We start from the raw sequence: 23,135 nt of genomic DNA, 5'->3' as shown, positions 1-23,135 counted from the left end.
GATTTGGTTTACAGCTTTATAATCTAGCTGAGGAAATAAGATACACTCAAAAGGAAATGACTCCAGCAAAAAAATGGGATACTAGAACCAATATGCACCTACATACAATTAAGCACCCAAGATAATCAAAGAGAACTAGATTTTATGGATACCACGGGGCAGAGTCTCTACAGAGGCAGATCAGCTCCAAAGGCGTGCTGGGAACAAAGATTTTCCAGGGGTGGGGGTAAAGAAACGCAGGGAAGAAAATATTCCCTCACTTTTCTCTGAAAGGGAGCAAACAGACCAGTACAGTCAAAAGTAGTGAAGTAAAGATGAGGCTGAAGCTCCATGGGAACCTGGAACAGCAAACACGGATCATGGCAGATCTGAGCAGGGCAGCAGGAGGAGATTCAGACGGGAGACGGCAGATTAGGCCGGGACATGGGGCCGGGAGAGCCAGTAACGGACACTTCAGCAGCACCCTTAACGCTGTCACACTGTGCTTCTACAGCTGCAAAAGTTGGCTGAAACCAAGTCTTGTCCTCCAAAGCAGGATCCAAGATCCCCAATACATGTAAGAAGAAAGTCTTTAGGGGCTTTTATACAACACCAATTCACCTTACTTTCTAAGACTCTCTTCGTAACAAAAACTACGAGTGACTGAGCTACAGACAATGGCTCCAGAAAACTACTAGCTACCAAGATTATTTAAAGCATTGCAAAATTAGCCCTGCAATTTTTCTTTTAGTCTCTCTGGTAATTCTGTTGGCATCTTTTAAAAAAAATCTAAAATAAAACTTTAAATATTTCATGGTCTTGTAATTTCTGCTAAAACACCAGGGGGTCTGAATTATTTCAAAATAAATCTAGCACTGTTTAAAATTTTTGTTTTGTTTTTTGCTTAACTGAAATTTTAGGAAATAACAACTTTCTATATACTCACCTCAGCATATGCCTCCATGTCCTCTAGAAACTGACCAAGAAGAGTGGTGGAAAAAGCAAGATCAGCGACCCAAAACGGCTCCAAACTCTGCAACCACCCTAGGAATCACATAAGAAACTTTGAAATAGTAGAAAAAACAAAAAATCCAAATTAAAAATAAATTTAAGAGCCTTGTTTTAAAAGGTGTCTTGTTTTCAAGTTGCCCACTCTTAAAACATGCCCTATGCCCCATATCATAAAACTAGGACTGTTAACTGTTAAACTCGCAGATCATGATTGACCAATGTTTCTTTTCATGCTGCAAAAATGAACAATCTCCAGAAATTAAAACATCTATCTCATGTCCTTATTTTTTTTTTAGCAGATTTAATATTCATATTGACACTATACACATAGCATAGACTGAAATGCCACAATCTACCACGAGCCTGTCTTTCTACTCCAGGGCCACACTGAGCCACCAAAGGTGTCCACTCATCTCTCCAGTGGAAAGGGGACAGAAACACTCTCTCCTGCACATCCTACTTCCAGAAGTTTATTGCACCAAATAAGCTAAGAGAAATTATTGCACCTGGAATGAGCTGAAAAGTCCAAATAAGTCCTGCCAGTCAAAAAAATATATATTTCTTTATCATTATGACAATTCTCCAAATTAATCCATTTGTTTGTTTTTTAATAATAACAAAAAGAAGTCATAAATATCCAGGGTATTCGACATTTTATGTACTCTGCATTCCACATTTCAGGGTATTACCATTACGATCTCTCATCCTACTAGCACACACTACAAATGACTTGAGATAAGTCCTTTCAATTTCTCACAGGTACAACACTATAATCTATACTTACTCTCCCTACCTACTACCAAGTACACAATTTTCCTTTGAAAAGATAAATTTAGCTAAAAAGTAATGTTCATTTATGATAACCAAAATATTTCTGTGAAGCAATTATTTTTCTTGCATTATCAAAGAAAGAGTAATAACAGCTAGTCTTTGAGGGAGCCGTGCTCCTTCCCATGATACTTAAATGGTACGTGCTAAGCGACTTACCAGATACCTGCTGTGTGAGCGAAGGTTTCTGAGTATGGTCTATATGCCATCCAACTAATATATCAACGGTATCCTGGATGCAGACAAAGAGAAGAAGGCTAAGCATTTTAAGGTCTTACTGCTATTCCAACTGTGGACCATTTCAGAGTAAGAGATCCTAAAAAGAGCATCTGGGTTCTACCTATTTGACATTATACAGTCTTAGAAAGGGAGAGGTTAGGGTAGGGGAATAATAGAACTTCATTTATGACACTGATGAAATTATATTTTTTCTTTAAATATCTTTAAGGTATTAACGTCAGAAAGGATAGATGGTACTTTTTATAAAAACAGTATTACCGCACCATTCAACCTCAGACCCTCAAACATCACTGATCATACTCAAAGGAGCAGACGTCACTTCCGTCTGATTTCCCAGTCCTCATACATGCAAACAACTCCTCACTACATCACCTGAAAAGAGGGAGCTGGGGAACTCACCCTAAAATTAGTGCTGAAAATATGAGGGTAACATCGAGCCACCAAAAGAATGCACTTAACACATTTGCAAAGTAATTCTGGTGTATCCACATTTTCAAGAATGGACTGCAGGCTGGTCATTACAAGCTAAAAAGTAAAAGTTGCAAAACATGAACATTCAATAAAACAGGGAGAAAACAAGCAAATTAGGTTCATTACTTAACAGTGACTATATCCAAAACTAATTATGACACCAGAGGAAATAAATTCTATATAGAGTTTTAAAAAAAGTTGAAAACATTTCATTCCACTAAGATATTATGCTGAAACCAAATAGTTTTTCTCTTCTTTTATGTCTATTAACACTATTCCTAAGTAATGTCTGTTTACATTATTTCTAAGTGCTCTCTTTAAGACTATGAATGTGACTAAATTTCAAGTAGAAAAACTAAAATCTGCTTGGAAACTTTCCTTTAAAGTATCACAATTACTTTCCAATTAAAAATATACAGCAAATTTTGTACAGTTTCTGCTTTAGGATATTAGTTACTTGCTTCAAATTGGAATGACTTGGAGATTAGCATGGCTCCAACATACGAATGACATGCAAGCTCACGTTACCACTATATATAGACAGATTTTTAAAATAAATACATGGCATACCACTGACAATACTTTGCAGCTGTTAAAAACCACTTTCTCCCAAAAGGAAAGCTCTTGTTTACAAAAGAATGTTGTGATAAATATAGAAGAAATGCTAGAATTAGAAAACCACCATTTTGCAACAGCCAATGTTATATAATCTACACAGACACAGAATATGAATGCATACTAAAATCATGGAGTGAAATATTACTAAAAACAGGACATTCAGAAGGTTTCATGGTATCATGCCCTGATTACTAATGACGAAGGGAGAAAAAGAAGCCTTCGCGATAGAAAGATCTGGTGGTCATCACCTCAACCAGGGGATCAAACTCATCATCTCAGAGTGAGACAACCTGAGGTTACATGCCTACTAGTGCCAAGCAAGAGTAAGTATGAACCCCTGTGGGATTGGTGACCAAAATGTTTAAATTGAATCTAATCAGGAGGAAACAATCAGAGAAACCCAGAAAGTAGAACATTCTACAAAATAAGGGGGACAAAAAAGGTACAGAGAACTATTCCAATTAAGAGAGATTAAAGAGGCACACCACCAAATGCATGAATCTTGATGGGATCCTGGGTCAGGTAAGACAAAAGCTACAAAAGACATCTTAAGGGCAACTGCAGAAATCTGAATGTGGATTGTATTATACAATAAAATTTACTTTCTTAGATATGATCATCATATTGTTGTTATAGAGAATAGCCTTATTCTCAGGAGATGCATGTTGAAGCATTATGGGGGTGAATTGTCATCATGTGTAATGTATTTTCAAATGGTTCAACAAAAAGTGTGCATGTGTATAGGTAGAGAAATAAAACAACCACAGCAAAGTGTAAATAAGTGATAAATCTAGGTCTATGGGTAGTATTGTACTGGTCTGTCTTCCTGTGACTTTGAAAATTTTCAAAATAAATACTTGGGGAAATGTTCATAATACAAAAACTGTATACAGAATAAGCCCAACTTGGTGTTACGTTGTTTAGTTACAGATAATTTTTCGAATCTTTTCCAAAATTTTTTCATAACCTCTATAATCAAGGGAAAATGCATTTTTTAAAAAGGCAGGATTATTTCTTATATCCATTTTCTTAAAATACTTAACCAAAATAAAGCATATCATGAATTGCAAAGGAACAAAAATAAAGAAGATACCAGATGTTCTAAAACACCACATCCTAATTTTTAAAAACATTAGCTCAACAAAAATTTAATTACTTGTAACTTTGCTCAAAATTAAATCGGGAATGATCTTTTAATACATTCACACACACAAAAGTGAAATAAAACTAGAGGTAATATTCATTTATACATGATTATTTTATATCACTTGGAATAAGAATTTCTGACATTTTATCAAACCTAAAAAGGCCTAAAATGAGTTGTGATGTTTAGTTGTTGTCTCCCTCAAAAATAATAAGTCCCCTCCTATCCAGCTCCTCTCATGGAGTTCCTGTTTTTAAATCTGCAAATGATTCTAGTACAAAACAGATTCAAAGGAAAGCTTCTAAAAGGCAAAAAGACAAAATTTAAAAACTAACTTATTTTAAATCTACCCTTAATGTGTATCCTTCACTCAAATTCAGAAGGAGGAATTTTACTCGCATCATATTCACTATCAGTAGATACCCTTTCCTAAGGTTCCTTTCTTCAAGCTCCCTCCCAAGGACGTGTGTTAAGGACAGCTCTCTTCCCAAGCACATCATCAATTCTTCCCCCTCATTCTTACCTGCATTACAGATGAAAAGGCTTTCTTTTCTCCTACAGTCTCTAGTGCTTTGTAGGTGGCACATAAGTAGAGGAGTTTAACTTCATCTTTTGCAGATGAGCTAAATTTGCTAAAAATCCACTTGAAGATCTTCTCAGCCTCATAGCTCAGAGAAGCACAGAGAAGGCCAAGACAGCAGGCGCCCTCCTGCCTCAGCTCCTGAAGCAATTTGCTACTGTGTTTATTTTAATGCAAACAAAACAAAACATACAAAAAGCTTAAGTTTCCAAAGATGACGAGAATGACACATCCTACAAAACAATGTCAAACGAGCTTTTAAAAATTTCTATTAAAACTTCATGAAAGGTTGAGATTTTATCCACTTTAAATATTCTATATTATCTATCCCACAAAGTACGATTGTTAGATATTAGATTTTCTTTTACAGAATCAATTATTTACAAACAGTAAGGAGAGGCCCAGAAATACTAAAATTCAGGCTTCCAATTCTATCTCAAACTACATTAAATGATTCACAGAAAAGGGCAGAAACAAATGATCAAATAAAAACACACTATAAATAACTATATACTATGTAATGCTCAATATGTAAGCACTATAAAAATAGAAAATTGTAATAAATATAATAAACTTAAAAGGATAACACTGACTTAAGTATAATATTAATAAGTAACTATATAAAATAAAACTATCAAAAAGCAGTAAGGTTCATGACCTGCTGAGATGAGTTTTTGGGGGCTTTCCAACACTGCAATTCTTTTTTTTTAAAGATTGGCACCTGAGCTAACAACTGTTGTCAATCTTTTTTTTTTTTCCTGCTTTATCTTCCCAAATCCCCCCAGTTCATAGTTGTATATTTTAGTTGTGGGTCCTTCTAGTTGTGGTATGCGGGACGCCGCCTCAACGCGGCCTGATGAGAGGTGCCATGTCCGTGCCCAGGATCCGAACCAATGAAATCCTAGGCCGGCGCAGCAGAACACGCAAACTTAACCACTGGGCCATGGGGCCGGCCCAGAACACTGCAATTCTTTGGGAATCACCCTACGAAGAAATGGCTCTGCACACCTTTGGAGAACCCCAGCAGCCTCGTGGATTAGATGGTCTGAATCCACTGTTGCCCAAAGAAGGAAGCTCCCTTTCACCGCTAGTCTCTAAGCAGTTTCAAAATTCTCTAGTTTACAAAAGTTCACCTCATTCATTCATGCCTGCATTAAGAGCTTGTCACTCTACAAGTCAGTGCTCAACACTGACTATTCAGTCATGATGATAAATCAAAAAAAAAGAATGGTATTTCTTTTCAACTGGATTCTATTTGCATTCAATGGTAATTAACGTATAAATACTGTAACAGAGATAAAGATGACAAGAGAACCCAGTGAAACATTAAATAGATGTTCATAAATGAAACTAATGGGTTTATCTTGTGTATTTTTTAATAATTTCTAAAAATACATTTTAAAGTCTTTTAAATTTAACTATTATCAGTTACTTACCTTTCATTAAGCACATCATGTACAGCAGCCAAGATATTATCCAATTGTTTAACTAGTACCTTAAAACAAACACATTTATAAAAACTTAAAATTCCTATACTTTTAAGAATAACATTGTGTACTCTTTTTTCTTGTGTTCCCCTCCAAATTATAACTGGACAGCACCTTACTTTCCTTATTATTCCCAGTCCCCAACACTTATCAGGAGTGTCATAAGTTTCCTTTCAAATTATCAAAGCAATTCATCAATAGAAAACATAGAGCCATGAACATCAAGGAAAAAAATAAACTCAAAAGGATTGTTTAATTTGCTCTGACACACATTAAAAAAAAAAAAGCTAGATTGATTGAGGGAGAGAGATGTGATAAAGTAATAGGGTAAAATGTTAATGACAGAATTTAGATAATGGGCACATGATGTTTCCTGGAAAATTCTTTCAATTGCTGCATATTTGAATTTTTGCATAATAAACTGGTGGGGGGAGGCACTTGCTTCAAACTAAATGTTTATTTGACTCATAATACCATTCTCATTAATTTTCTCCTGCTCTATATCAAGTTCTTAATTTAACATTAGGAGAATTACTCGGGGTGGAGAGAAATTTGTAACTGAGCCTACACTTCGTTCTTTAAAGGGTTTTTCCATTTATTTAGCCCTGGCCACCAGACCAAAGTTACCAATGAACAAAACATGTACCCCCCACTTCAGTTTCACATATAAAATACAAACAGATACTGTGTCCCAGAGCAAACACAAACAATTCTGAGGACAACAGAATAAACATGTTAAAAGCGCTTTACTGCAGAAAGCACCAATGTGGATCCAACAAATGGTAGACAAATCACACATTAGGGGCATTAAATTCTAGATCATCATAATACAGGACAAATTAAACTGGAATAAGGAATCCCTGTTATTTTTCCTAAGAAGCAAATCTCTTCCATCTTAAACCACTCAAGACAGAATTATCTAGTTTATTGCGGAAACAAAAATTATCAACATTTCCAAACATATGATACTCACCAGCTTATTTTCTGGTTGCTGAATAAATTCTTTCAACTGCTTTACAGTAGCCAGTCTTCGGTCTCTGTCGTCTTCCCGGGTGATCCTCCGAAGAAGATTCGACAGTCGAGACTCATCAGAATAAGACATCGATCGCTCTGGGAATATAAACATCTTGTTATCCACTGAGTATAAATAAACATAAAAACCTCACAACCCAAATATTTTAAAGTACATCAAAAATCACAGTCCACTGGACAATGAAAACTCAATGAATGCTGGGCCCGTCACACTTTTGCTCATCGGTGTAAACGAAGCCCCAGCAGACCGTTAGGTACATAATAGACCCTCAACAAAGATAAACCGAAGTAAACACCTCATTCCAGAGGACCAACTGAGAGACAAAAAAGACTTGGAAATTACTTTCTTCAGTTCTGTCTAAACTGTTTTCAATATCCAGGTAAAGAGCATGGGTATAGGTAAAAGACTTCTACATGTTAGGGATAAAGTCTCAATCAGAAACAGCCTATATGCTTCTATTCTCACCTTGGTATCCCCGAGAAGGGGAGCCTCTTGTTCACATGATCATCACTTTCCCAGGACAAAGTTTTGGTGAATTGCAGTCACAGAGTCAGCTCAACACACACCTCACTACTACCCACCACATGCAAGGCATGCTCCCACTGGGAAATGGCAGTCAGACCTTTCTTCCCTTTATTTAAATGACAAGCAAGCAGGAATGCTCAAACAAGGTGGATGTTACTAATAAAGACGCATTAAATACTAAATATCTCTTTCTTTTTAAATTTTCAGCCATCCTATTTATTGTAATCAACCAATGTACATTAACAACAAACCACAAAGGGTGTGACAGTTTCCTCTCTCTAAAGCATATGAAAGGAAAATTCATAATAAGAGAAATTAAAACACATGAGAGAAGGAACAGGAATGTTTAAATTCCTAGCCCATGGAGTATTTCAGGAAGGAAGGATACTGAAAATGTTTTTAGGCTGCCAGTAGGGAAATCTAGGTTCTATTTACATTTCTGCCACTGGCAAACTGCATAAATCCGAGCCTGTGAGAAGGAAGAATTGGCCTAAATCAGCTTTAGTGTCACTTTCTAGCTTCTAGCCTACATAAGACTTCAAACACTATTAAGAAACAGTATAGCCTTTGACTTAGCATTCCACTTCTGAAAATTTACCCAAAAGAAATCAATTTTTAAAAGCTATAGGCCAACGTGCACAAAGATGTTCACCAAGATACAGATACAAACACATACACCCCAACGGAAAAAAATGATCATAAGCTAAATGTTCAAAGAGTAATCATAACCAACAAAGTGTGTAAATCAGAAATCTTGATTTCATACTCAGCTTTACCAGTAACATAAATTTCTCTTCTAGGAGAAAAGAAGATCATTACCTCTAATTCTCTGAATTTTCAAGGCACTTTACTATAGAGAGAGGCTTGTGTTATAAGGCAGAAAGCGGTATCAGCGTATTTAACTGCAGAAAAGGGACCGCTCCTTATACACCCATATGCCCCATAGGCCCTAGAGTTCAAGGACTTGCTGCAGTAAGAGCCCACTAAACACTATACATTCAGTGTCAACGACAATCAGGAAAAGCCTTTCTTTGAAATCTTATCCAGGGGCCTAGTGGTTAGGTTCAGCACACTCCGCTTCAGCCCAGGTTCAGATCCTGGGCACAGACCTACACCACTCGTCAGCGGCCATGCTGAGGCAGTGACCCACATTTAAAACAGAGGAAGACTGGCACAGATGGTAGCTCAGGGGGACTCTTCCTCAGCCAAAAAAAAATCTTACCCAGTCTTCTCATCTTATTATAAGAGAATTCTCCTTTAAAAAGTATTCAAACCTTTCTTGTGGAAACTTACTCTAAGAAATAGTTCACAGGAAAAGAAATACAAACAATTATCACCTGCACTTTTTAACTCAGAGGAAACTAACCACCTTACAGGTGCAAGGTATTAGCAAGAAATGAGGCATCCAGAAGAGGAGATACAGGTCTTGGTGGAGGCACGTGGGATTGGTCCCCAGTTTGCCCAGCCTTACCCTGTGATTTCCTCATGTCTTTGATGGCTAACGCACGATTGCCATGCTGAATACTGGTGAACTCAGGGCTGGTCACATTGTTAACCCTCAGCTCTTGCCCCAACGACTTCCGACCATAAGTATTTTCCCCAGATCCTCCATTGACACTGTAGCCACCTAAAAACAGCGACATTGACATTATTTTCATGGTGCTCTTTGCTTCACTCAAGCAGTTCCTGACAGTTCAGGATCTCATTACCCACTCTACAGCTCAATGTGCCCTCCTTCTCCAACTCTTCCCCAGTGCCACCTGCCCTGAAATCACTCTGATTTTGCTTAAATATCTTCAATGGAAGTAGAGAAACAAGAACTAAATTAAGTCAGATTTTGCACTTTAAAAACTTTTTAGAAGTCTAGAGAAAAGATGGTAGTCGGGAGAAGACTTCAGCCTTAGTGATATCATTTTCTGTTTTTGGTGGGCAAGGAAACAGCATTTATGTATTATGTGTGTGAAAAGAACATTTAAATTAAAAAAAATTAAGAGGGTAAACTTACTACAAAGTTTCAAAAACAGCACTGCATATAATATTTGTTGTTTGTTTACCACATAGCTCTAAGTCCAGGGTTTCTTTCCTCTGCACCATGGTGTGCTGCCTATTATAAACTGCCATTTTCTTTGATATTTTATATAAACATAAAATATTTATATTTTAAACTAATAGAAGAAAGAGAGAGAGGCGGGGAAGGGAGAAAGAAAAGAGAGGGATAGGTAAGTTAGAAACGAACAGAACCATGCCTCTGCAACGAGGCAATATATACCCTTTTCGTCATTCTGTATGTCAGCGTGGACTCTGGTATCATCGTGTCTTTGCCGAGACACCACAGCTGAATTTGAAGGCTGCAGTCCATAAGACGAAGACCCACCCCTATCTCTGGATGAATATTTTAAATTATCTGGGTCGGCTGATGCACTATCAGTTCTGAAAGAAGAGAGAAGAATAGAAGATTAGAACTTCAAACAAACATTTTAATAGCCCAAATCATAAATCTTTCTTTCACACAAGCTTCTCTCTTCTCTCCACCTTTTAAATGTTTTAAATCATTACTATTACAAATAAGCACTCCAGTGTCTAAAGTCTCAACTGGGAAGGGACTGTCAGTGGATGAAATGCCAGCTTTTCAGCCCCTTCTACTATTCTAAAGACCCATTTAGGAACATGAACAGCTACCAGGATTAGGATGACCAACTCATCCTGCTTTGCTCGAGACTTAACTGGTTTTAGCACTGAAGGTCCCATGTCCCAGAAAGTCCCTCGGTCCTGGGCAGACTGAGACAGTTCATCACCCGCGCCCAGGATTCTCTCCACATAACTTGATAAAAGGAGTAATTCTTCCTAAACTTTCCTCCCAGGAAAGGGTTAAGCAGTAGAAAAATTAATCTTCCCAGTCATAAAAATAAAAAACACTGGCAACATATCAGGTAGGGTGTGTTACCAAATTATTTTTAAAGTACTGCCTCATGGCATTGTGGCATTCTCTCTCTCTCACTTGAACTCATAACTTGATTATTTGGTGGGAAAATAAATGATAGAATGATATGTGAAGCAAGCTCAGTGGGACACAAGGAAAGAACACATTAGCTATAAAGTAACATTATTTTAATGTATTGCAATACTGAAGACTTCACTGAAGATTCCTTAACTATACAGAATACCTTTTAAAATTATAAAGTGAGGAAAATAAAAGATATCAGATATCAATAAACCTGAATTTGAAGGTTGCAGTCCATAATCTATTTAAAATTCAAGTGTTGTCCAGAATAATCTCTGATACTCCCAACCATTAATCATAAAGTATCAAGAGATAACACTAAATACTCTATGGCAGCACATAAAAAATACCAAAAAAAAAAAAAAAGTTCCTGTCCCAGTGATACGTCCGAAAGGAACAACCTTCTGAGAAGAAAAAAGGAAAAAAACAGCTTTATAACACTTACTAAAAACACCTTCTGAACCCATATTTGGAAAAGTTAAGGACACTGGCAAGAGCAGAAACTAACCTAGTCCTCAACCCCCAGTGCCCTTCCTCCAGGTGTAAAAATGACTGCAGTGTTTGCATATATATTCAATTCAGAGTTTATCATCCTTTGGTTGCCCTCACCCACAAAATACTAAACATGAAACTTTGCATAGGTTCAATCAGTCAGACACACTAACCTGTGTTTACTGGAACCACTATTAATATAGAATGCAGACAGTAAGTCAAATTAAACTTGGATACTTAACTGGCACAAATCTAAATTACTCCTAAAGGCTCTCAAATCTAAAACTTGATAAAATTGCATAATCTTAGCATACTGAATTAACTAAGGCTCCATAATGGAATGCATTCTTCAAACATTCAGGGTTCACTAGTTGATAGACAAAACTCAGCACTTTCCACATATAGAAAATAAAATCTATGGAATTTCAAGAAAAGAATTCTGAGGATATTTTCTAAATATAGTAAGTCTATAAGCATTTAAATACTTTTAACACTAAATGCAGCATGAGAACTTTTTTAAACTAATAAAAAGGCATTCCCCATGTATCTAAAAACAGCACATTAAATGTGCACCTATAATGAACCATAACATATCATTAATTTCTGAAAGGGAATTGAAAAAGAAAAGAGCGTATGAGCTTTTCTGACCAATTTTGAACGTGTCTGTATGTATGGCACCTAAGACAACCTAGAAAAGTAAGCTGTTGGAATGAATGAATAAAATAAAATACTTCTGAAATGCCAAGATAACTGAAGTCTACCAATATTTAAATGTTTGAATTTCCTGTTTTCATTCTGTTTATCTATCACATACACTTCTCCCTTACTATTAAAGAGTTAAATATTTGTATCGTTTTCTGGTGACACAGTAGTAAACATAAGGCAGCAGAGAATACAGGTTAAAAAAAGATCTGGGCTCAAATCCCAGCTCCAGCACTGAAAAGGTATGTGTGACTTTGCACAAGGTGCTTAAATCGCCAAGCTTCGGTTGTCTCTGGAGTAAAATACGTTAGTACTTATCTGCCTCAGTTGTTTCCTGCATAAAATAGAAGATAATACCTATCTAACACATAAGGTTGTTATAAGGCTTAAATAAGATAATGAATTCTTAAGAAATATTTAGCTTACAGGGTTATGCTCAAAGTTATTATGACCATAATACTAAATAAACTCAAGGTTTCCAGTCTAACAGACAAAAATGCCTAAGCAGTTCATGACTTTATGAATACAACCAAAACAAGTTTTTACACTCAATATATCGCAGCTGATTTTAAGTTCTTCACTGAAGAAATTAAGCAATCCACTGCTACCAACAAATCCATTTCTAACTAGGAAGGATTCGATTTCAAACTAACTGGAAAAAACCAGGAGTGACTTCCCAATTTGTCAGAAATACACGTTTTAAAATCCCATGAGTTATGAACATCAAGACTTTTTCCCCCCCCAGAATTTGGGTTCAGAAATATAACAGAAAAATTCACCAGGGTAGAACCACTGTCTCAGAACTGTCTGAAAACTCCCTAGTTGCCAAGTTCTTTTAATATAAACCGATCAAAACATCTCCAACCAAAATTCAAGGGATAGGCATTCTGAACCCAAAAGCACAAAACGGTTCAGCATTTATATGAAATCTCTACTTTTATAATATCTAGACTGCTTAGGTCTCAAAAAAAGTCAGTATAAGGCTGTTAGTACCAAACAAGATGATCCAGTCCAATAAAAAGCAAACTGTTAAAGAACAAAAACAAGCACTTAAAATGAGGTAATCAAAGGCACAAAATAGAAAATGCAGATTTGAACTCAAAGAAGCAGGCATAAACGTTCAGCTAGTTATAAGGGCTGAAAAAGCTACCATCTGCCAGAATTAGTGTCTCAATTTAGTGATAAAAGAAAATGTATCTGTTAAGACTAACTAGCAAGGATCCAAAAATACTTCCACAGCCCCTTTAATACTCTAAAAATATTATGGAGAGAGAGAAAAAACAAAAAAAGAAATGCATAAATTTCCCCAAAATGATTAAACTGAAGTTAAAGCCTGATGTACATGCCACATGAGAGGTAAGTTTCTAAAGCTCATACCTCAAAAATCGCATACTGTATAATATGGAGCCTTTGTGATGTTTTGCATCAAGTCAATCTGTAAGACAGTAGTTACAATATTAGTGAAGACAGTGGGTTAAAACATTGTTGTTCAAACATGAAGCAAATATCATTTATGGGTTAGGTGCTTTTAGTTGAACTATAGCCCTCTAGGGTTCATATGTTGAAGCAAAAATTGAGATTGAAAGCCACTCTGTGCTTTAGAAGATAGAGAGGCTTAAGGTGGCAACCAAAAAAATTTTTAGTACCTAAAAGAATTTAAATGTTAACTATAACATACAAATCACATGCAAATACAGTTACTGCTCATTTTAGTTACCTATTCTCAGTACACAGAAAATGTAATAAATCTGAGATGTCATTCACTTTTGAATGACCCAACTGCTCAGACCCCACATCAACAATCCACCATGTGGTAGGGCATAGTATCTCCTGGCTAAATGTGGTCTTGTGGTCCAGTGTTCTTGTAAGCATTATAAAGAGCAACAACAACAACAAAAAAGCCACTCTGGAAGCATGAAAGTTAGGGAATTCCATAAAGCACCCCGAAATGACTTGATGCAAACACCACACCTAGTGGTGCCACCAGAATAAGCATCAGACTGCTTCAGGTTGTTTTTAACTAGGCTTATTAAGGGATTTCGCTCTCATGGTGAGATCTAATTTGTAATGGACATCAACCAGGAAATGAGATTTGCACTAAAGCCAATGAGGTGGAAATGCATTTATTCTCTAAAGCAATGGTGCTCAAAAATAGTGTCACTGTCACAATGCAGTTGTAGGCTACGCTGTGAGTTTTTCATACTGACAGTTAACACCACTTGAAAAAGATTTACCTTTCAGAAATAAATTCAAGGTTATCCCTGAGTTGTCTCTTACTCACCTGGATTCAGACACGCTTCCATGAGGGATAAGAGTAAAGGTGAAACTATGCATAATCCTGGGCCTTGTATACATCACTTTCACACTAGAGACACTGCTCTAAAACATGAGTCTATGGCTAAAACATTCATTTGGGAGGCTCAGGGACATCAAAATTTAATAAAACAGAAGTGAACCATCATGCCAAAATTATGAGTTTATGTTAGTTTTGCAAAATTTAAATATTAACAGCTAACATAATTTCTTGATGAAACTTCCTTACCTACTTAAATATTAAGTGTCTATAATACCAAATCTTAATTATCTGTTTATGCGTTCTTTGTTACCAACTTTTAATCATTAATCAAACTCTCAACTAAACAGCCACTGTAGACTCAAAATAGCCAGCCCTAGTGGTCTAGTTGTTAAGATTCAGCACTCTCACTGCCACGACCCGGGGTTCATTTCCCAGTCAGGGAACCACACCACTCGTGTGTCAGTTGTCATGCTGTAGCGGCGGTGTGTTGCTGTAACGCTGAAAGCTATGCCAGCAGTAGTTCAAATACCAGCAGGGTCGCTCACGGTGGACAGGTTTCAGCGAAGCTTCCAGATTAGACAGACTAGGAAGAAGGACCTGGCCACCCACCTCCAAAAAACCTGGCCATGAAAACGGAGGAATAGGGGCCAGCCCAGTGGCGTGGCAGTTAAGTTCACATGCTCTGCTTCTGCGGCCCAGGGTTTGCCAGTTCAGATCCCGGGCGCAGGCCCAAGTACCGCTTACCAAGCCATGCTGTGGCAGGTGTCCCACATATAAGAAATGGAGGAAGATGGGCACGAATGTTAGCTCAAGGTCAAGCTTCCTCAGCAAAAAGAGGAGAACTGGTGGTGGACGTCAGCTCAGGGCTAATCTTCCTCAAACAAACGAACCAACCTGGCAGAACAGCAGCAGAGCGCAGTCTGAGAGGGCGCCAGAAGGTGAGAGGACGGCACAGAAAGGCCGGGCAGGGTTCTCTCTGCTGTACACAGAGTCGCTAGGAGCTGGAATCAACTTGACAGCACTAACAACAAAGACTCAAAATATAAAAATATATTCAACTATTGTAAAAGCAATTTTAATTTTACCTTGACCAAAGAGAAGTCTGGCCTTTACTCTTAGCTTCTGGAGGGTAATCTCTAACCTCCTGGAATGCCACGCCTAACAAGAATTTCCTTGTTCACTTGGGGCCTTTGGCCACACCAGAAAGTATACCAATGTAACTTAAGGCAGGGGCTTTGAGTCACATGGATCAACTCAATCTCCAGAAGGGCTGGACACCAAGTTCAGCCACGTGGGCAGTCAATTACGGAGCCCCAATAAAAACTCTGGACACCCAGGCTGGGGTGAGCTTCCGTGGTTGGTAATACTCCATGCACACTGTCACACACCAGCATCAGGAAAGCGATACTGTTCATGACTCCACAGGGAGAGGACAACTGGAAACTCCACATTAGGAACTTTCCTGGACTCTGCCCTATGCGCCTTTACCCTTGGTGGATTTTAATCTATATCCTTTAGCTGTAATAAACCGTAATCATGAGTATAAAGACTGTCAATGAGTTCTCTAAGTCCTTCTGGTGAATTATCCAACCTAAGGGTAATCTTGGAGATCCCCAAACTTGCAACTGGCATCAGAACTAAGGGTGATCTTGTGGACAATGCCCCCTCTAACTCTGCACCTATACTCAAAATCACTGAATGTACTCTAACCCAAAAGTTAAAAGATTGTAAATTTTGTTTTTTAACAACATCTTTAGCAAACATAATAATCTGAACTGACTTCATTATAGTTTATTTCCCTTCCAAGGAATCTCAGAGACCTTCTACTGACAGACCTCTAATCAAATTAAGCAAAAGGAACAAACAAAGCAACTCTAGGAAGGCACTACATCAGATTTTAACCTTTGCTTCATGTGCATAACTGTCTTCAGTGAAAAGGTTTGTGAACACACTTCCCCCATGTAGCTCCCTGACTACAACTGGGTCTTCAATGCTGCCCATGTCTCCCTAGCCAGGGCTCTCTCCTTTCCAAAACAGCTTTCAAACTATCTGTACCCTCCTCCTTCCCCCAGCACTACCTGTGGTTACCAATTATAGATTCCTGCTTCACAAGAAGTACAAGCCATTCCACAGCACTCTCAATAATCAGAGAAAATAATTTTGAGTTCCTACCAACCCTGGCAGGCAATTTACCCAAGCAGTTTACATACATTAATCATCTCATTTAATCTCTAACATAATCCCATCAGTTACCATCTTACAGTTGAGGTAACTAAGGTTCCATAACCCATCTAAAATTGCATAGCTTATAAAAGGGAGAGCAGGAACTCAAACTCAGTTCTGACTTTCAAGTTCTTCAACACTCTGCCACTGCCTGCCAACTTCTTTCCAATAAATCCACAAACTCACCTGCCTCTGCATCCAGAGCCTTTCCTCCCATCACCCTCACATAATGGAACCAGGAAACCTCCCATCTCCAGTAACCCTCTGGGGCCATACTTCCCCCCATCTTCTGAGGTATGCCTTGGATCTCCCACTTTCCTACTATTCATCATAACATCAACACAAGAGCACTTGCAAGTGTTTCCTTTAGAAAAAGTCCAAATCTTAACTCCCTTTCTCCTTCTAATTCTAATTTGTCTAGACTCTTCACGGCCAAACCTCTTGAGAAAAATGTATCTTTCTTGCCTTCACTCCCTTTTCAACTCACTGTAATCTGGGTTCCACCCTCAGCACTCCACTGAAACCGTCCCTGCCAATGTAGGAACTGTTCCTCATGGCCTACTTGTCTCTCAAATCCCATAAGCCCATTTCAGATCATCTTGCTCAATGTCCGCCTGACGACTTGCTTTTGACAAGAGTATCCTCACACTCTTTCTCAACACCACTCTGAAGTTTCTTTTGGTAACTTTAATTCCAGTAACTCTACTTTTTCCCAGTTTAAGTACTTTCTTCCTTCATCACTTCCTTCTTTAACCAGCTTAAATTTCATGGTCTATCATTTCAATAATACTCTTGTCAATCCCCTTAACCTCCCTTAATAATTTCCTCACACCACTCTGGCAAAACCCCAACCCTGGATAAACCAAATTATCAATTACCCATTGCCCATCAGTAAGCACGCACCTCACTCCTAGGTCCTCCAGTGTTCACCTCCCATTCTCCACATGCTTATTCAGACCTTCCCCCTTCTCTTTAGATTGCAAAATACTCTACCAAACCCCCAACACATATACACATTCTCACACTCACTCATTCTCTCTACTTCACCAAGAAAAAAAATACCATAACACATCTGCACCCAATTCTAGGCCTTGATTAGGATTCCATCTACTTCTCTTAATCTTTCAAATACTCTTTCTCCGGTGGAGGCTACCTTTCCCACCAAACTCAATTCTCTCCTTAAGTACGTCAAATTTTCTAATGTCTCCCCTTTAAAAATACAAAAATGTATTTTTTAAAAATCACAAAACACAACAAACTGCATCAATCCCACATGTCCCTCCACCAAATAACCTGCCTTCGCTCTCTACAGTCAAACTAAGAGTTTTCTCTGCTCTCCACTCCCATTTCTTTACTTCTACTAGCTCTTCAATCCACACTGATGCAACTTATGCCCCATCACTTTTGGCAAAACCAACTATGACCTCTACGTTCCTAAATTCAAGATATACTTCAGACTTCATCTTACTCATCCTCTCAGCAGCTTTCACAGGGCTGTGGAGTAGGGTGGAGCAGGTTGTGGCTTGCACAAAGCTGTCTTGCAGAGGAATGAGGTGGGCTGAATGAAAACCACTTTTTTTTTTTTCGGTGAGGAAGACTGGCCCTGAGCTAACATCCATTGCCAACCTTCCTCTTTTGCTGAGGAAGATTAGCCCTGAGCTAACATCGGAACCCATCTTCCTCTATTTTGTATATGGGATGCCACCACAGCATGGCTTGATGAGCAGTGCATAGGTCTGTGCCTGAGATCCGCACCTGCACACCCCAGGCCACTGAAGCAGAGCACACAAACTTAACCACTACACCACTGGGCCGGCCCCGAAAACCACTTTTAAAAATTCTTACAATAACCCTCTGTGCTAAGATCCTGAGAATTCAAAGTAAACACATTCTTCCCTTGCTTTGGCTTATGGGATGTTATATTCTGTACTTCTTCCCACCTCTCTGGTTCTGCTTTCTCAGGAAACTCTAAAGTCTTGCTCAGCCTCTTCTACCAAACACCCTGGAGTTTCTCAAGGCCTGACCTTAGGGCCCTCTGTTCATCTCACTTTGTACTCTCTCCCTCAATTCATGGCAATGGCAGTATTTATCCTCTGTATGTCACTGACTGCCAAATCTAGACCTCCATCATAGAAGTCTACTCTGAGGTCCAGACCAAAATACCCAACTGTTTAAAAAACAATCTCAATGTTCTAACGCCTCAAACACAACAACTGGCTCCTTTCCTCCCAGAATCCCCATTTTAATAAATGGTACCATGATCAGCTATTTTCTAATAAACAGCACTATTCGGTCAGTCAGACAGAGTATGTTTCCTGCCTCCAGTTCTCCTCTCTATCCCATTTCTCCTCCACACTGCAACAAAAATAATTCTCATAAAACACAAATCTGATGTCCTCCTGCTGCCTTCATAATCCCATGTACCTTACTTTCCTTTCAAGCTAAACCTCTACCAACCAACCACCCCTTCTACACTCTATGCCATCAGCCTAATCTTGCAGTGCCATAGAAAGAATCACCTTGCTCAGCCCTGTCTGCCCAGAACAGCCCTGTCCTTGCCCCTCACCAACCCTAGCTAATTTCTCTTTATCCTCCAAGCTGAAGCTTTCCTTTAGAAAGTTTCTGATTGCCCTGGGGCTGGCGAGGAGCCCCTGCTATATATGCGGCTACCAAAGAACCTAATAGTTCCCTTAGCTCTTACACCTTTTGAAAAGCTTATTTAACTGTGTTCTGTCAGAAGCCTGGAAATACCAGAAGGGCAGGGGCCTATCAGATTTGCTTATCATTGTACCCCTGTTGCCTAGATAGCATATAAACTACGTGTTGACTAAATGACTGCCTAGACTCATAACTGAGGCCATTCTCTTGACCTTGGAATATAGTCCCCCAACCTAACCCAATAATAACTTTTCTTAAGATTCAACCTGCAACCCACATTCCCTTTCCAAAACATTCTATTAAAATTAACAATATTTTCTTGATTATTACCTCAAGAGAATTTAGAGCTAACAAATTCCAAAAGGTGAACTAAGATGGTTCCAACCCTCTAAGAACTTACGATCTAAAAAGAAAAAACTCTAAGTCAGTGTAAGTTCCAATTAGGAATATAAAATGCTCTGTGATTTCAGGAAAATAATCCCATCATTCATTCGTTCTTCAAACTCTTATAGCACCAAAAAAGTGTGTACCACACTAGTTTCCACTTTACTACTTACATACTAGCTTCCATTTGCTCACGTGTTTGAGATGCTAGTATTGAAGGCAGGGAGTATTACTATACCACACACCTTTCATAGGGAAAACATAACAGCACAATGGTTGCTGCTTGAAGAGGGGAGAGGGAAAGACTAGAAGATGACCTTGGTTCAAAACCCATTATGATTGTTCAAATGAAGTAAAAGTGTGTCTCCTAAGTTAAAACTTTCATAACTAAACTTTGGTCTATGCATATAATTTAAGAGTAACTTTTCTGAACACAAAAAAGAAGTCAGAAACAGAAAGGACTGGCTTCAGCAATATATTTACATAAATTCTGAATTTTTTAATCTACTCAACATGCATTTTAAAAGCCTTATTCATTTTTGTGCATCAAAGGACACTCTATGCCCCAAGAAAGTAAAAGACAACTCATAAATTGGAGAAAATATTTGCAAATCACCTATCTCATAAGAGTCTAGTATCCAAAATATACAAGGAAATCCTATAACTCAACAAGAAGACAAACAATCCAATTTAAAAATAAGCAAGACTTAGGGGCTGGCCCCGTGGCCGAGTGGTTAAGTTCGCGCGCTCCGCAGCAGGCGGGCCAGTGTTTCGTTAGTTCGAATCCTGGGCGCGGACATGGCACTGCTCATCAGACCACGCTGAGGCAGCGTCCCACATGCCACAACTAGAAGAACCCACAACGAAGAATACACAACTATGTACCGGGGGGCTTTGGGGAGAAAAAGGAAAAAATAAAATCTTAAAAAAAATAAAAATAAAAATAAGCAAGACTTAAATAGATATATTTCTCCAAAGATAAACAGATGGCCAATAAGCACATGAAAAGTTGCTCAACATCATCAGTGATTGGGGAAATGCAAACCAAAACCACAATGAGAAACCACACCCACTAAGCCATAATTTTTTTAAAAAAACAGAAAATAGCTAGTGTTGTGAGGATATGGAGAAATTTGAGTCCTCATACATTATTGGTGGGAATGTAAAATGGTATAACCACTTTAGAAAACAGTTTGGCAGTTCCTCAAAATGTTAACCATAGAATTACTATATGACCTAGCAAATCCACTACTAGGTATATGCCCAAAAGAACTGAGAACCGGTGCTCAAACAAAAACCTGTACACAGACACTCAACCACAACAGTATCCACAACAGCCGAAAGGCAGAAACCCAAATGTCCATCAAAGGATGAATCGATAAAATGTGATCTATATAATGAAATATCATTCAGCTACAAAAAGGAATGAAGTACTGATACCTGCTATAACATGGACGAACTTTAAAAGGTTATGCGAAGTGAAAGGCCAGACACAAAAAGCTACATATTGTATGATTCCTTTTGTATGAAACATCCAGAATAGGCAAATCCACAGGGAAAGTAGATTTGTGGTTGCCAGGAGCTGGGAGGAGGGGAGGAGATGGGGAGTGACTGTTGAATGGGTACAGGGTTTCCATTTGGGGTGATGAAAAGTTCTGGAACTAGACAGTGGTAATGGTTGCACAACATCATGAATGTACTTAATACCAGTGAACCGTAAAATGGTAAATTTTATGTGCATTTTACCATAATTTGAGAAAGCCTTATTTATGACATTCTTGAAAAGGCAAAATTATAGGGGGGAAAAACCCAGTGGTTACCAAGAGCTGGGAGTAGAAGCTGACTACAAAGGGGCACAAGGAAATTTTGGAGGATGATGGAACTATTCCATAGCCTGACTGTGGTGGTCATGGTTATAATACTACAGGCATTTGTCAAAACTCAAAGAACTATACAGCATGTAAATTACACCTCAATAAACCTGACTTTAAAGTATAAAAGATAAATTAAAAACCGTTGGTTTATTTCAATAATTCAGTATTTCATGACTTATATTGCCTACTATATTTAGCCTACCATGTTCTAAAGGGAAAAGCAAAAATGAAGCACTGGCTTAAAGCTTTTGAATGAGACCAGACTGTTAGCGCCTGAATTAATTTATCAGGCATAAGAAGAGCTGGGACATAAGAAGAGCTCGGAAAGGATTAACCCAGCCAAGGTGCAGGAAAAAAAAAAACACTGCACTTACACAGTAAAAGACAACTGTTACCTATTTTAACAGCAAAAGTTCTAAATTTCCAGCAAGACAGCAACTTTACTCTTTGTCAATGCCTGAGAAATACCTGAGACAGTCCTTATAGCACTTCATTTTTTAAAAAAAGAAATGCACAATAAGTTCTTAATATTTTATTGCATTGCCTACCCATTTTGATAGCTTTCTAAATTGTGGCTAAATTCTTATTAACTAACCACTGAGACAACACAAAAAACTTAAAGAGTCAAAGCACTAAGGCTAGTAAAATCATTGGCTGAGACAGAGACATGAAATCCAAGCTAATTTATTCTAAGTACTTAAGTATTCTGAGGTTATGTACCTCATCTGGCATAAATTCATATCTTAGTGGGGATTAAGAATATTCGCAGTTATAAAATCTTGTATGCTTTTATCTCCACTTCAGATGTGAATTCAGTGTTCAGTATCTAGCAAAAACAATTTTCTTTATGCTAAATAACCATTCACCTAAAGGCTCCTGAATCTAAGGCACCAGGTCAATTTGACTCACTTTGTCCTGGCCTTTACTTGTAACCCAAGCTAGCGTACAGCCTTAAAAAGAAACCCTGCTTCAGCTCCTATTTGCATCGCTTATCTTACCCTTTTGTCAGCAAGTCCTGGAAGTACTTTAGAAACATCCCATTCAGCCTGGGAAATTGCCAAGATTGAAAGGAAATCTCTTACTCCATGACCTCCCTAGCAGAGGAAGGACAAAAAGACTCAAAGTCCACAAAGACACAAGTCCCACCCCTTCACACCCACCCCAAGGCTCTCTAGTTAAAAGCCGAACGTTGGACGGAGATTAAGAATCACTACAGAGGTAAACACTACAGGAATTCTAAAAAGAGGTCTGGAAACCAGACTGGGACTCTATAATCAAGAAAAAAGAACTACTTTATTAATGTAAGAAATGTGTGTGACCACCTTTAAAAAGTCCTGAAAATAAGCAAATAATGACTCTGAGTTATTCTGATAAAGTTCCTCTAGCTAACAGACTTGAGCATATCCCCCAAGGAACTGACATGCTTGTGAGATTCTCTAACAATTATCTATTTTAAATCTTCTCTTTAAAAATAATCCTGGGGCGGGCCCAGTGGCGTAATGGTTAAGTTCATGTGCTCTGCATCGGCAGCCTAGGGGGCAGCCTCGGGTTCATGGGTTCGGATCCAAGGTGCAGACCTATGCACCACT

At 38.2% G+C, this 23,135-nt stretch overlaps 1 protein-coding gene across 2 annotated transcripts in view; it reads right to left on the bottom strand.

Moving 5' to 3' along the window:
• The window catches only part of SMG1 (SMG1 nonsense mediated mRNA decay associated PI3K related kinase), a 92,936-nt gene that overhangs the window by 57,991 nt on the left and 11,810 nt on the right, over positions 1-23,135 (bottom strand). The window contains exons 2-10 of one of the 2 annotated variants that reach the window (XM_070566654.1): positions 13,489-13,546; positions 10,186-10,346; positions 9,388-9,543; positions 7,332-7,468; positions 6,308-6,366; positions 4,815-5,028; positions 2,458-2,583; positions 1,978-2,050; positions 926-1,023 (exon numbers count right to left, since the gene is read on the bottom strand). In XM_070566654.1, coding sequence (XP_070422755.1) covers positions 926-1,023; positions 1,978-2,050; positions 2,458-2,583; positions 4,815-5,028; positions 6,308-6,366; positions 7,332-7,468; positions 9,388-9,543; positions 10,186-10,346; positions 13,489-13,502 — 1,038 coding nt within the window. In that variant the 5' untranslated portion in view covers positions 13,503-13,546. The remainder of the gene's footprint in view (positions 1-925; positions 1,024-1,977; positions 2,051-2,457; positions 2,584-4,814; positions 5,029-6,307; positions 6,367-7,331; positions 7,469-9,387; positions 9,544-10,185; positions 10,347-13,488; positions 13,547-23,135) is intronic. The other variant, XM_070566653.1, reaches the window with a different exon arrangement.

Source organism: Equus przewalskii, chromosome 12 (assembly GCF_037783145.1).
Source record: "Equus przewalskii isolate Varuska chromosome 12, EquPr2, whole genome shotgun sequence".
In the NCBI taxonomy this organism is placed as follows: Eukaryota; Metazoa; Chordata; class Mammalia; order Perissodactyla; family Equidae; genus Equus; species Equus przewalskii.
The sequence above is the reverse complement of the archived record's forward strand: the minus strand, read 5'-3'. Positions and strand labels throughout refer to the sequence as shown.